This window comes from Taeniopygia guttata, chromosome 11, assembly GCF_048771995.1.
Source record: "Taeniopygia guttata chromosome 11, bTaeGut7.mat, whole genome shotgun sequence".
In the NCBI taxonomy this organism is placed as follows: Eukaryota; Metazoa; Chordata; class Aves; order Passeriformes; family Estrildidae; genus Taeniopygia; species Taeniopygia guttata.
Window position 1 is genome coordinate 11,237,483 of NC_133036.1, and position 13,163 is coordinate 11,250,645.

A 13,163-nucleotide genomic window follows, 5' to 3' on the forward strand; every position below is an offset into this window, starting at 1 on the left:
AGGGGTGAGAGCAGGACCTCTGTGGGGCACAGCCCGGGGGCTGCCTGCCCCCCAAAATGTGTGCTGGCCACAGAGGGGCAGGGACATCCCTTGGGGTGCCTATGGAGACCGTGGAGAAGCTCTGCCAAGGACAAGGTCCTGCCAGTGCTCAGACTCGGCGAGGGCGAGGACTTGGCAAGAACAACCAGAGCCTGACCCGCCCTCGTGCTGCAGGGCAGGGTGTGCAGCAAGGAATGGAGCCTGGTCACACTGACCTTCTCTTCCAGCCTGAAGCCCAGATTTACCACCTGCAGCACCAAGTTTAGTGATGCATTTGTATTAGAGGCTGCTCCTGCAGCACAGCAGTCAATGCTGACCCCAGTGCCAAGTCAAAGAGCAGAGCTTGAGAAAATGATGGCAGGAGTTAAGAGCCATCTTTTTCCCGTGTTCCAGGATCATTATCCTGTACTACACTGCTGTAAGAGCAGTTTTACCTTCCAGCCTCAGATCCAGTGGATTCTTACAAACTTTGCTCTAAAGCCTGACCAAACCTCAGGTCCCTCAGCACAGCCCAAGGTCTTCTCTGCAAAAATGCAGCAACTCAGGGGCTGCATTTACCATACATCCAGGCACTTAGCCAGACTCAGGTGTGGTGTCGTATTCTAAAGGCAGGCTGGGGCACGTTGGCATTGCAAGGTGGTGACAGGGCATGGGGACAACTTGGATGTGTCTGTAACAGTGAGGGGGGGTCGGCTCCCGAGGCTAAAAGAGAGAAGACGACTCACCACTGGAATATGGAGCTTGCTTAGGGGTTTGCCATCCAACAGGTAGGAGCCTGTGTAGGTGACATACTCAGCGTAGCACTGCGGAGCTTGGGGAGTAATGTAGCACAGGATTTTCCGCTTCTCCTCAATCTTCTTCCTGATCTGGAGGTACTCGAAGTAGGGGTTGGACCTGTCGCTGTGGTAAGGTTCGATGTCGTCCAGTTTGATGGCATCGACGATAGCTGCCAGTGTCTGCTGGATCATCTCCCTCGTCTGCTGGGTGGACGTGTTGATCTGCTGCTGCAGCTGCTGGTTGGAGCGCTGGAAGCGGCGCTTGCGCGGGTGCTGAGCCTGGGAATCGTCCTCCTCCGTGATGCGGCCTTTGGCACGCGTGACGGGCGCGGAGACGGGAGGAAATTCCTTCTCGGATGCAGCGGCGTTCTGCTTGTTTTGGTTGGCGAGCATCTGAGCCCGGTTCCTGGTAATCCGCTGAGGAATCTCTTCTATTTTGGGTGGTTTGGGAGCTTCTGCTACTGGTTTTTGTACTGGTTCCACGATTTCTGCTTGAGCATTGCCGGGAGGCGCGTCCGCCTGGGATGGCGGGGCCTGGCTCCCACCACGGGCCGCGGCACCGTCCTGAGGAGCGCCGGCCTCGGAGCCGGCCACGGGCACAGGACAGGGCTGGGAGCTGCCCTCTGCCACCCCAGCAGCCGATGCCAGCTCCTCGTGCACGGCCTCCACCTCTTTGCTCTCTGCCTGCGTGGGCTCGGACGGGGTCTGCTGGAACACCTGCGCGTCCGAGTCCTCTGCTGCCTTCTCCTCAGTTGTGTTCAGCGCTTCCGAGGCGGCTTCTTGTGTGGCCACTTCTGGTTTCTGCTCCTCTGCTGGGGGCTCTGTGTCCGTGGGCAGGGTGGCCGCTGCCTGGCTGGCCGGCGGCTCCTCCGGTTCACCGGGCGCTATCACGGATGCAGCAGCTTTGATGATCCCAGTGCTCGCTTCTGGAGCTGCTGCTGGGCTCTCCTCCACCGCTTCTGCCTCGGTCATCTCCGTCTCTGCAACGTCCTTAGGCTGGAGGGGCAGCTCTGGGAGCGAGAAGGGGCCAAGGTCCAGTTCATCCTCGGTGTTGGTGAAGGGGTCGGGCCACGTCACCGCCTCCTCCGCATTCGCAGGTGCTGCGTTGTTGCTTTCCAAATAGTTGTTTTCTGGTGCAGCAACGACTTCGGCCTGAGGTTCTGCTGGCACACACGGGGGCTCTGGAGGGATCTCTGGTGCTTCTTCTGGAAGAGGCTTGCAGTTGTTGAAGAAGGTGTCTAACCTAGTAGGGGACATGTACGGAGCTTGCTCTTCAGCATTTGCAATTTCTCCTGGAACCGCTTCCTCAGCATCCTCCTTAACTTCCTCCAGCCTCGGTTCAGACACTGACAGAGGGTATGAGATGGGAGAAACGGGGTAGGAAGTCTCTGTGGGAATGAAGGCTACTGGCGCGGGATGAATCGGCTCTAGGGAACAGAGCGGAGGTTTAGGGGACTCGGAAAACCTCTGGGGAGATTTCATCAGAAGCTCCGAGCCCATGGACCAGGTGACAGAGTGCTCTGCGGGGTTGCCCATGAGGCTGGGAGGAATGGCGGTGTCCGGGTTTCGGGAAGGAGGGTTATCCCAGTCTATGTTGTTTTGTTCAGGCATTCCTGAACTAAAATGGTTTTCTTCGATGGGTGGTAGGTAGGTGGATTCTGGTGGCATGATGGAGGCGGTGGCTTGCTGCTCCTCTGTGGTATCCAAGGGCATGCCGATGTCGGGGGGAAGAGCACTTTCCACTGAAGGAGCCAGCAACTCATCCCTGTGCGAAGGGGAGGATTTTGCTTGTAAACCAGAAAAGACACTTTCGGGAGACTGGGCGACCCCGCTGACGGCTCCCGGCGTGCAGTGCAAAGCTTCCACTTTGGGTGAGGAAACGCCATAATCTGGGGAGTAATACCCAGGAGACAAGCACTGGAACTTCTCAGCAGGAACAGAGGGAAGGGGAACTTTCTCCTCCATTAAATGCTGCACAGGAGAGTCATAATTTGATGTTGCTGGGACACTTTGCTGTCTGAAAAACTTATCTCCAACACTGAATTCCTCTTCGGGCGCTCTCCTGATATCCACTGAGATGGAACGGTAGAGGTTTGAGGAGGGTATGGTGCGAGTCGGGGTCTGACTGGGGTTCTCAGGGAGCCCGCTGGGAACGTTGGTGTATCTGTCGAAGAAGGAAGGAGAGCAGGCGTTCATGGACATGGTGGAGATGGGCAGCGAGTGCTGAGAGTCCGCGCACTCAAACATCAGGTCCGTGTAGTCCTCGTTGCTGCACGACGGAGTCCTGGGCGTCTGCATCACCTCCTCGTAGCTCGGGCAGGACACGACGGATGCCGGGGTCGGGACGCCCGTGGGCCGGTTCTGATCTGGCCTGGGAGATGCTGGGAGGATCTCCTTCAGCTGAGGACCCGTGATCCAGTCCTTGGAGTCTGTCCCCACAGCAGGCTGAGCCTTGTTTTCCGGTGACAGGATAGGAGTTAGGGGACCCAACTCTTTGAGTTTCTTGTCCTTGAGCTGCGTGTCCAGCGTTAGCGGCTTCTTGGTTGGCAGATCCAGGCTCCTTTTGCGCACATCCTCCGAGCTTTTGAGTTTGTCCTTTAACTTGGGGTCTCCGGACCTGTGCCGCATTTTTTCCATCTGCTTCATTCTCTCCTTGTGCCTTTTGTGGCGTTCCTCGATCTCCAGGTCTTTCTGGCTCAGCATCCTCTCAAAGCTGGTCATCATCAAATCACCATCTCCCAGAAGCTTCTCCCTTGGCCTGGCATCCTTCTTGCCGCTGTCTTTGGAAAGGGTTATTTTTTCATTCCCATTGCTTATTTTTATGGACTCTGACTTGTCTTTGTCTTGATTCTCCTTAAGCTTCTCCTTCAGTTTGGTTTCACCAAATTTGAGGTTGTCCTCCTTGGATTTATCTTTAAAGGTGGTAACTTGAGGCCCGTCCTTATCTTTGAGTGTTGACTTTGGCTCGTCTTTGTGATGTTTAAAGAAACCATCTGTGTGTTTGTCCCTGTGCTTTTCCTTTTCCTCCTTCCATTTTTCCTTGTGTTTATCCCGCTTCTTTTTCTCTTTAGCTGTGCTGATGGTGCTGGAACCGTAAGTCTTTTCTTTCTCCGCCTTCTTTGAAAGCTCTCTTTCAGAATCATTTTTATCCTTCTTTTCAGAAAATAAGTAATCAATGCTCTTCTCTGGTTCCTCATCAGCGTCTGCCTTCATGTTGTAGGAAGAGCCAAAAGCCTCCCCATCCACAGAGAAATCCTTTTCATAATGAGTGGAATCCTTTCTGCTGCTGGAGTCCTTGAATTCTTCTGATTTCTCCTTTTTCTCTGTCTTCTCTTTCTTTGCTTTTTCCTTCTCGTGACTTTTCTTTGAGGAAGATGAGGAATGTCGGTGCCTCTCCTTCTCCTTGAGCTTGTCCTGAAGGCAGGGTAAAGGGAGAGAGTCCTTAAACTTTTCTTCAGCGGCGTCGGTGAGAGAGAGGTTAGAAGACTCGAAGAGGCTGGTGAGTCCTGGCTCCTGCCCTCTGTCCGTGAAGCTGTCAGAGGAGATCTCGCTGATTTTGTCATTGGAGTCATCCCTGTAGTCATTCAGAGCCTCCTCCTCCAGCTTCTCCAGCAGGCTCTTCTCCGACTCCCCTCCTTTTGAAGACTTCTTCTCTTTGGAATGCTCCTTGTCCGGCTTCTCCTTATGTTTGCTTTTCACCTTGTCGTCACTGGCGTGTTTCTTCTCAACCTTTTCTGGGAGCTTTTGCTTGTTTTTCTTCTCCTGAGTGGAATCTATGGACATTCTTTCCTTCCTGTCCTTATACTTCTCACTGGAGTCTTTATCTTTCTTCTCTTTGTGTTTCTCAAAGGAACTCTTCTCCTTCTTCTCCTTTCCCCCTTCCGATGTTCCTTTGTCCTTTTTCTTCTCCTTGGACTCCTTATCCTTCTGCTTCTCCGAGTGCTGCCGGTCGGACGAGTACTTGCGGTGCTTGTCGGGGTAGAGCTCCTTCTCGGCCGCAGCACCATCGTCCTTGTCCTGCAGGCTGTCCAGGCGGTGCCCCTCGCTGCCGGCCGAGTCGCCGACCTTGAACCCGCTCAGGCTGTAATCGTCCCTCTCGTCCTCGCTCTCGTCCGTGAAGATGTCAGCGATGCTGTACCAGCTCTTCTCCTTGCCTTTCTTCTCATCCTTCTTCTCGGAGAAATCGTCTCTGTCTGTGGAAAAGTTTTTCTCTTTCTTCTCCTTCACCTGGTCGAAGGAACTCTTCCTCTCCTTGTCTTTGCTGTGAAGATCCTTGTATTTCTCCTTAGTTTCTTTCTTCTCTTTAAAACTCTTCTCTAGTTCTTTGTCCTTCAGGATTTTCTCTGGAGCGGCTTTTTCATTTTTCTCCTTGTCGCCTTCTTTGGATTTTTCCTTGTATTTTTCTGCCTTCACCTTTTCTTTTTTTTCTTTATCAGGAGCATCTTTCTTCTCCTTTTCCTTCCCAGAATGGTGCCTCTCCCAACTCTCCAGTGTTTTGCCACTGAACTCAGGGTCAGACTTATCCTTGAAGAATGTTTCACAGCCATACTCCTTGAAGTCATCTCGATAGGGTTCCTCCTGCTTCGTCTTGGGATCTTTTCTCTCTTTGGAGCCATCAGAGGAATCCTTTCTGTCTTTGTTGGTTTCACCCGTGTCTTTTTCTTTCCTCTCCTTGCCAGTCTCCACAGAATCCTTCCTTTTCTTATCCTTTTCAGGTAAATAACTGGGAGTAACTTTGTGTCTGTCTGTTTGGTCCTTTTTCTTCTCAGAGCTTTTCTCCACGTAATCCCTCTCCTTCTTCTTTAGGAAAGTGTCCTTTTCATTCCGCTTCTCGTTGTATTCCTTCTTCTCTTTTATTTTATTTTCCTTTTTCTTGTCTTTAATTTCCTCTTTCACAGGTTCTATGATTAGCTTTGCCACGGTGTCATTTTTAATCTCCCTGAAATCTGTTATTGGAGAATCCCAGCTGTCCTCACCCTTGAAATCGAAGGATGAATCAGAGGACAAGTCTGAAAACCACCTCTCCTGCTGATCGTCCGAAAGGCTGAACTTTGTGTCCTCACTTTCGGCAAATTGAGTTTTGTTATTAAACTCATCAAACCCAGACTCATCCCTGTAAAGTTTTTCTTTTTTGCATTTTTCCTTCTCCTCCTTGAAGGATTTTTCTTTCTCTAGTTTAGAAACCTTCTCCTCCTTCAGCTCATTTTTCTTCTCAGACTTGGACTGCTTGTCCTTTGACTTCTTCTTTCTCTCCTCCTTGTGTATTCTCGGCTTCTCTTCCTTGGGAGATTTCTCCTTGACAGGTTTCTCTTTTTCTGATTTACTCAATCCTTCTCTGAAGGATTTGCTCAGGTCTTTACTACCATCTTTGATTTTTCTTAATGATTTCTCCTCTTTTGAGGATTTTCCAGTCTCATCTTTAAACAACCACTCCTTCTCCTCTGCTTTACCTTTGGGGAGCTTTTCCTCCTTCTTACCATGTTCCCGATCGTGCTTTAACACTTTCAACTTGTTTTCGACTGGATTTTCTGTCTCTACTATCAAGCCTTTCTCAGGCTTTTGTTTAGAGTCCTCAAACTCAAAAGAAAATGTTTTGATTATTTTAATGTCTTGGCTGATGGGACACTGTCCCTTCTCCTTGTTTTTATGTTTGTGTTTTGTTTTATGCTTTTTAACAACCTTCCCCTCCTTGTCCAGCTTTGGAATTGCTCCATCCACATTGCTATGGAATGAATTCTTTTTCTCAGAAACAGTGTTGTGGGGGGTGTTTTTCTTTTTGTGCTCTGGTTTCTTCCTGACTGGCTTTAGTGACTCTAAGCTCGAGTCCTCGGACGAGTAGTCTGACTCGCTCGTCAGCCTCGTCCTGGTGGAGTCCGACAGGGAACTGACGTCTGACCAAGCTGGAGAAGATATGGTTTTCCAATTGTCCGTCCTCCAGTGCTTGGAGTGCTGTTCTGTAAGACTGGGATTATGTTTCTGGGATGCTAAACTCCCATGTGAAGAGGTCGATGAGGCAGACAGAGAGTTAAACAAGGAGGATTCCTTTAGCACTAGCCTTGAGTCCTTTACACAGCTAGAGCTCTGTAGAGAGTCTCTATCATCCTCCTCACTCTCCACGTTTTCACTCTCTGATTCAGAGGAACAAAACTTGTCATTTTTTTTGCCAAACCGAACCTCTTTGCTTTTTGTCTCCTTCTTCCGCTTCTTTTTTACTTTGCTTTTCTCCTTGGACGCCTTGGCGCTGGCGGGCTCCCGAATTTTGCTGCTGGGCAATATGGAGTGGGTGGAGAGGCGCAGCTTCTCCCCCGTGCCCACGGCCACGCTGGTCTCCTCCTCGTCCGAGCTGTCCGACAGGATGCGGTGGGCAGCTTTCTTTGGTGTAATTGTGTTATTTTTAGTGTAAGTTTTCACTTCCATTTTGGGTATGGAAATGAAACTGTTTGCTTTAGTCTCTTTCCTGTAATCCTTTTTCAGCAAATGTTTGTCATCAACCGGTGGGACCCGGTCCTGCTCATCATCCTCATCGAATTCATACTCATCCTTCACCGGGGTGATGGTTTTGGGGGGCTCCTGGGCCTTGGGCTTGTGCTTCAAACCCTTCTCAAACTCTGAGTCTGTGTTATTGCCATCAACGGAGCTGGAGGGAGCAAAGGAAGGGGCGTCCTCCTCTTCTGAGGTCTCTGCAGAGAGAGAACAGCGTGTTAAGGACTGCCAAGGGGTCTGGGGAGGGAACATCACTGGTCTCCTGCACACACCAACCCCTGCAAACAGCCCTGATGCCCTTTGGCCTCAGCCAGCCTCTGCAAGTTGGCAGCCAACAGCTCGGAATGCCAGCTTGGGGATCTTTTTGGAAAGAAGCTATTCCAGTTCCAACCTGCTTGGGGTTATTCCTCAAAATAACATCCTGGGTGTATCATGAGAACTTTGGAACAGGGTAATGACTGCACACAGTGTAGGTGTGGCTCCCCAAAAGACTGAAAACTCTAATTTCCACTAATTAAAACCTGCAGAGTGTCCCACAATGGTGGCACTGGAGGAAGAGGCTCTATCAGGGACAGCCTGGAAGCAGAACCTGAAAACACCAGTGGTGGGACAGCTGAACGACAGGAACACAGGACGGGCATGCAAACCTTCTCCCCTTCACTACAATCACCCACCTTCCAAAGGTAAGGTGATTGTACCTTACCATCCATTTACCTGCAACTGGCTTCCAATCCTACATCCCAACTGCACCAGGGAAGCAATCTCAATGCTGGCTGCCAGGGAAAACAGCCCCCCAAGCTAAAGCTGCTGGTTATGTTGTTTGAATTTGGCTACAGGAGCTACAGGTGGGCTCCTCACCATGGCAGCATCTGACAAGAGTCTAATTTCACTGTCCTCTTAAGGTACCTGTTTTAATTACAGGCCACAGCTGTCACTGCCACGGCCACAGAAAGGCCAGTCTCACCTGTGGAGCTCTCTTCGCTGGAGGGGTACGTGGTCTTCCCCAGGAGCAGGTTCACCATGGTGGGAGAATTCGCTACTTTCAACGGTGTCTCGCCCTTCCTGTTGCTTTGATGAGGATTCCCTCCATAATGCAACAACAATTTCACCACCTGAAAAGAGAAACTGAGGCTTGAAGATGCTCATGATGTTTTGATTCCAGGGTTTTTTGCATTATTTTTGTACACAACTAAAAAATTAGTGTTTTCAGGACATGCCTTGTGGTACTAACGTAAGAGAGAAGCACCAGCAACATTCCCAGGGAAGTGGCGGAATCATCATCCCTGGAAGTGTTCAGAAAACATTTAAGGACAGGGTTTAGTGGTGCACTGGCAGCAGCAGGTTAATGGTTGGGCTAGATAACTGGGGAGGTCTTTTCCAACCTTAATGATCCTGTGATTCTGAGAACCAACCTGGGCAGGAAAGAAGGGGGAAGAACAAGGCACAGAATCATGCTCCTGTCCGAATTCCAGAAGAATGAACTATCCCCCTGTGCAGGGCAGCACTTACTAAAACACTCAACAGCTCTGAAACAGGGAAATTCACACAACAAGGGAATAATTTAGATTCAAAGGGACCTTCAAGCCCATCCCATACCACCCCCTGCCATGGGCAGGGACACCTTCCACTAACCCAGGCTGCTCCAAGCCCTGTCCAGCCTGGCCTTGAACACAAACTCCTGCCCACTCCATGGGAAATGAGACAAAAATACCCAGAATCTCTGTGTTTTCACAGTGGGCTGCTCGAAGCACAAGTTTCCAGGAGAGTCATTTAAAGCAGAGCAGTGAATGCCAGCACCCCGACCTTGAAGTGGCCGTTGTTGGCCGCGTCGTGCAGGGGGGTGTCATCGTCCAGCCCCTTGGTGTTGACCTCGGCGCCTGCCGCCAGCAGCTGCTTGGCCACGTCGTAGTAGCCCCGGTTGCAGGCCTCGTGCAGCGCCGTCCAGCCTGCAAGGACAGGGACACTCAGGACATGGCATCACCCCCACAGTGGCACTGAGACACAGGGAAAGCCTGCAGGGTCAGCGTGGTCAGGGCTGGGCTGCTCTGGTGGCCAAATGTTACAGCAGGATCCCTGTGGCACAGCAGGAAGGAAGCTGCAGCTCCTGCCAGGCAGTCACAGCATCAATCCCCCCTCTCCCTCTGGTCATACCACGTGCTACAGTCAGAGCATCTGCCAGACCTGACACAGACCCTGGAAATGGAAAGATTTATATGGGAAATAAGGAGAATTGCTGATGTCATGTGAAAGGCAGGTCTTAAATCTCTTCCCCTTTATGCCATCATGAAATGGTTTGGGTTGGAAGGGACCTCAAAGTTCATCCATTCCCACACCCAGCCATGGGCAGGGACTCCTTCCATTATCCCAGGTTGCTCCAAGTCCCCTCCAATCTGGCCTTCAACGCTTCCAGCAGTGGGGCAGTCACAGCTCCTCTGAGCACCCTGCGCCAGGGCTTCACCACCCTCAAGGGAAGAATTTCTTCCTAATATCCCATCTAATCCTGCCCTATGTGAGCTTAAGGCCATTCTCTCTTGTTCTGCCACTCCATGGTCCTGTGAAACGTCCCTTTCTAGCCTTCTCTTAAGCTCCTTTAGGTTTGGCTTTAGGTTCCAAACCCTCTGTAAGGGAAACCCTGGTGCCCAGACCAGGCCTGAGCTCAGAACTGCAGACAGGGCTCGAGACAGCCCCCACACAGATTTTCTGTGCTCTCCAAACACAGGAACACCAGCCTGGGCTTGGGGGGAAACCAAACAGTAGCATCTCCACAGTAATGGCAGCTCCAGCTCTCAACAAATCTCTGAAGAGCACAGAACAAAAATATTTTATCATGTTCCAACAGACTATTTTTAAGCAGAGCCTGTTTTGAACTTTCCCAGCGTGGCTGCTCCGGTGTTTTGCTGATAGCGCCGTGGGAGCGCGTTCCGTTACCTTCACTTGGAGCCTTTGGAGGGGGCACCTGTGCCCGGAATTAATCACAACTGATACTTCAGTCTGGCACTGGGATTAATCATACGGGTGGAGGAACAGCCATATCTATTTATAGTCCCAAAATCAGGCGAAGAGAACAGCAAAGAGCAAAGTCAAGCTCTTGGATGTGCTGGAGAAAGGCTGATCCAGCCCCACTGAATGGCACCTTCATCACCCCTTCACCAGCATCCCATGGCTACCTTCTCCCTGCAGCACTCAGGGCTGTTCCCATCTCGTCCCACCACCCTCATCAGGAGCCTGGCAGCACTGCTGAGGAGGAGGAGAAGGAGGAGGAGTAGGGGGAGGTAATACTCCCGAGCTGAGGGTCAGGATGGTTAACAACTCCTCCAACTTGGGTGCCTGGTGGGAGCCTAACCTTGCCCTTCACATTCCCTCCCCATCAGCAGCACCCCCACATTCAATCCTTAAAAACAACTCCCAAAAAATCACAGGCATCAGCCCCCCAACTCCAGAGCGCTGACTTCACAAACCCACTCTCAGCAGTATTTCTGTGCACGTAATTCCTTCTCTTCTAAGTCAAAATAGAGCTAAACCAGCCCACCTCCCTTTGCAAATCACCCTCCAGACTTCCAGCATGGCACCCCCTGGAAGAGCAGAAGGTAATGGTCCAGAGAGGCCTGGTCAGTTTTGGTGTGTGTAGCCACAAGAGCTCCAGGGATTCTTTGGATCCTGCCCTGCCCAGCTTCACCTCAAGCAGACTGCACAACCTGGGGAATTCTCCCAAACTCCCACAAGAAAACTGAAGCTTTCAGGGATTTTTTTATGTGGCTTTTTGTTGTTGTTTGGGGTTTGTTTGTTTGTTAAGGGCAAAAAGACTTTTTCCTCTTCAAAGAGCAAAATCACAATTTTTGGCAAATCCCATCTTCCCAAGGCGCAGCCCCATGTTAGAAACAAACTACTTTTTCCGGTGAGAGTCGTTCTCAGAGGTGGAACATGCAACCAGGTGGGAAGAAAGCTTGGATTGCTGGGCTGTTACCTGCAAAGTCCTTCACATTGACATCTGCACCCTCGATGATGAGCTCCTTGATGCGCCGGGCGTCCCCGCGGATGGCAGCGCGATGCAGCCGAGTCTCTCCTCGCTCGTTTCTCTTATTTACTTTATCTTTGGTTTTGGAGGCAGAGTTGGGAGTTCCCTTCTGACAAACTGCAGACTGAGAGGGATGCTTTGGTGTTGTGTCAACTGCAGGGAGGAGAGAAACAGCGTCAGGGACTGCCATTCCATGGAATTCCTAAGCCCTTAGAGGGAGCTCGTGCATCACGTTTCGCCTCGGCTCTTCCCAAAATATTCACCACAAGGCAGCAAGAGGCAACCCAAGCTCTGGAGTGGATGTGAACAGAGCAGCCTGTGTGTCCCACGGAGATGGGAATCACGGGCTGCCAGACCCACTGGAGAGCTGCAGTCCTGGCAAACACTGTGGGCAATCCCGTGATCTGGGAGCAGACAATGCAGCTCCCTACCCTCAAACCTCAATTCCCCAGGGAAGTGGCCTTTTACCAAGCACATGTGAGGCCTGATAGCCTTGGGAGGAGATTGCATTTCCTGGGAGAACACTGGAATGCTCTGCAGCTCTCTCCCTTTTAGATTTCCCAAATAACAGCAACATAAGCAGCGAGATTGGTGGTTTGTTGGCTAAAAGCTGCAGTGTTGTGTGTAGGATGTGGATGTGAGCACATGGATAGCACAGAGCCTCCAAAAATGGGGAGGACACGTTTGCAGCAGATAAAAATTACTAGAACACAAAATCCATAGTAAACACATTCCAGCTGCTCCACACCTCAAGTTACAGCTGTGGTGGTTACACATCTTAACCCCATCTAAGAGAAGAAACATTAAAAACCTACAGAGGATATTTTGTGTTTATTCCCAATTCTCCTTTACTGAGAGACTGAGAGGCCAGTGGGAAACACAGAGCTGAGGTGCAGGAGGCTCCCATGGAACCAAAGCTCCAGCTGAGCAGCCAGGGTGGGCTGGGTGGTGGCCTGGATTGGGCCCGAGGGACACTGGAAAAAGGATGGGCAGCCAGAGCCGCGTGCAGGTCCCAGTGCCACTGTACCTGGAGTCACCTGCAGAGCCCTGTGAGAGGGGTGAGACCCCACAGAGCAGCAAAGCAGCCCCCCTGCACCATGCCAGGGGTGGCAGCTCAGTCCTGCTGCTGTACCCGAACCTCTGGGAATTCCAGAATTCCTGGGAACCAGGAATTCCAGATGTTTGGGAGCCTCTCGCTGCAGCTCCACCTGCCCGCCCACACTTCAGAGCAGACTCCCCCCAGTCTCACCTGGGCTGTTTGCAGACTCTTCTGCTGTCATCTGCATGAGGAGAGCGACTTGCTGGCGCTCGGAGAGCGGGTACCCTGCCCGGATCCCCGAGAGGCCCATGCCGAAGAGCAGCCCAGGCTTCCTGGTGGCAGGCTCCTTTTTAATCCTCTTCCGCTCGGGACCCTGCTTCTCTGTGGGACAAGGACACAGGGACACAGGCCATGAATGGCACTGGAGAGCAAAGCCACGCTCCTGACTGGGCATGGGACTGACAGATCCAAAAATCTGGTGCTGAGAGATGGATCCCTGTGCTGAGTGATGGATGGATGGATCCCTGTGCTGAAGGAGGGATCCTTGTGCTGAGGGAGGGATCCCTGTGCTGAGAGAGGGATCCCTGTGCTGAGAGAGGGATCCCTGTGCTGAGAGATGGATCCCTGTGCTGAGAGAGGGATCCCTGTGCTGAGAGAGGGATCCCTGTGCTGAGAGATGGATCCCTGTGCTGAGAGAGGGATCCCTGTGCTGAGAGATGGATCCCTGTGCTGAGTGATGGATGGATGGATCCCTGTGCTGAGGGAGGGATCCCTGTGCTGAGGGAGGGATCCCTGTGCTGAGCTGGAGGCA

General features: G+C 51.7%; 1 protein-coding gene across 3 annotated transcripts in view; it reads right to left on the reverse strand.

Annotated features, from left to right (window-relative positions):
• Nucleotides 1–13,163, reverse strand: part of ANKRD11 (ankyrin repeat domain containing 11) — a 129,667-nt gene that overhangs the window by 3,002 nt on the left and 113,502 nt on the right. For all 3 annotated transcript variants that reach the window (XM_030282449.4, XM_072934208.1, XM_030282450.4), the window contains exons 5-9: nt 12,563–12,733; nt 11,263–11,466; nt 9,102–9,244; nt 8,263–8,410; nt 765–7,495 (exon numbers count right to left, since the gene is read on the reverse strand). In XM_030282449.4, coding sequence (XP_030138309.4) covers nt 765–7,495; nt 8,263–8,410; nt 9,102–9,244; nt 11,263–11,466; nt 12,563–12,733 — 7,397 coding nt within the window. The remainder of the gene's footprint in view (nt 1–764; nt 7,496–8,262; nt 8,411–9,101; nt 9,245–11,262; nt 11,467–12,562; nt 12,734–13,163) is intronic.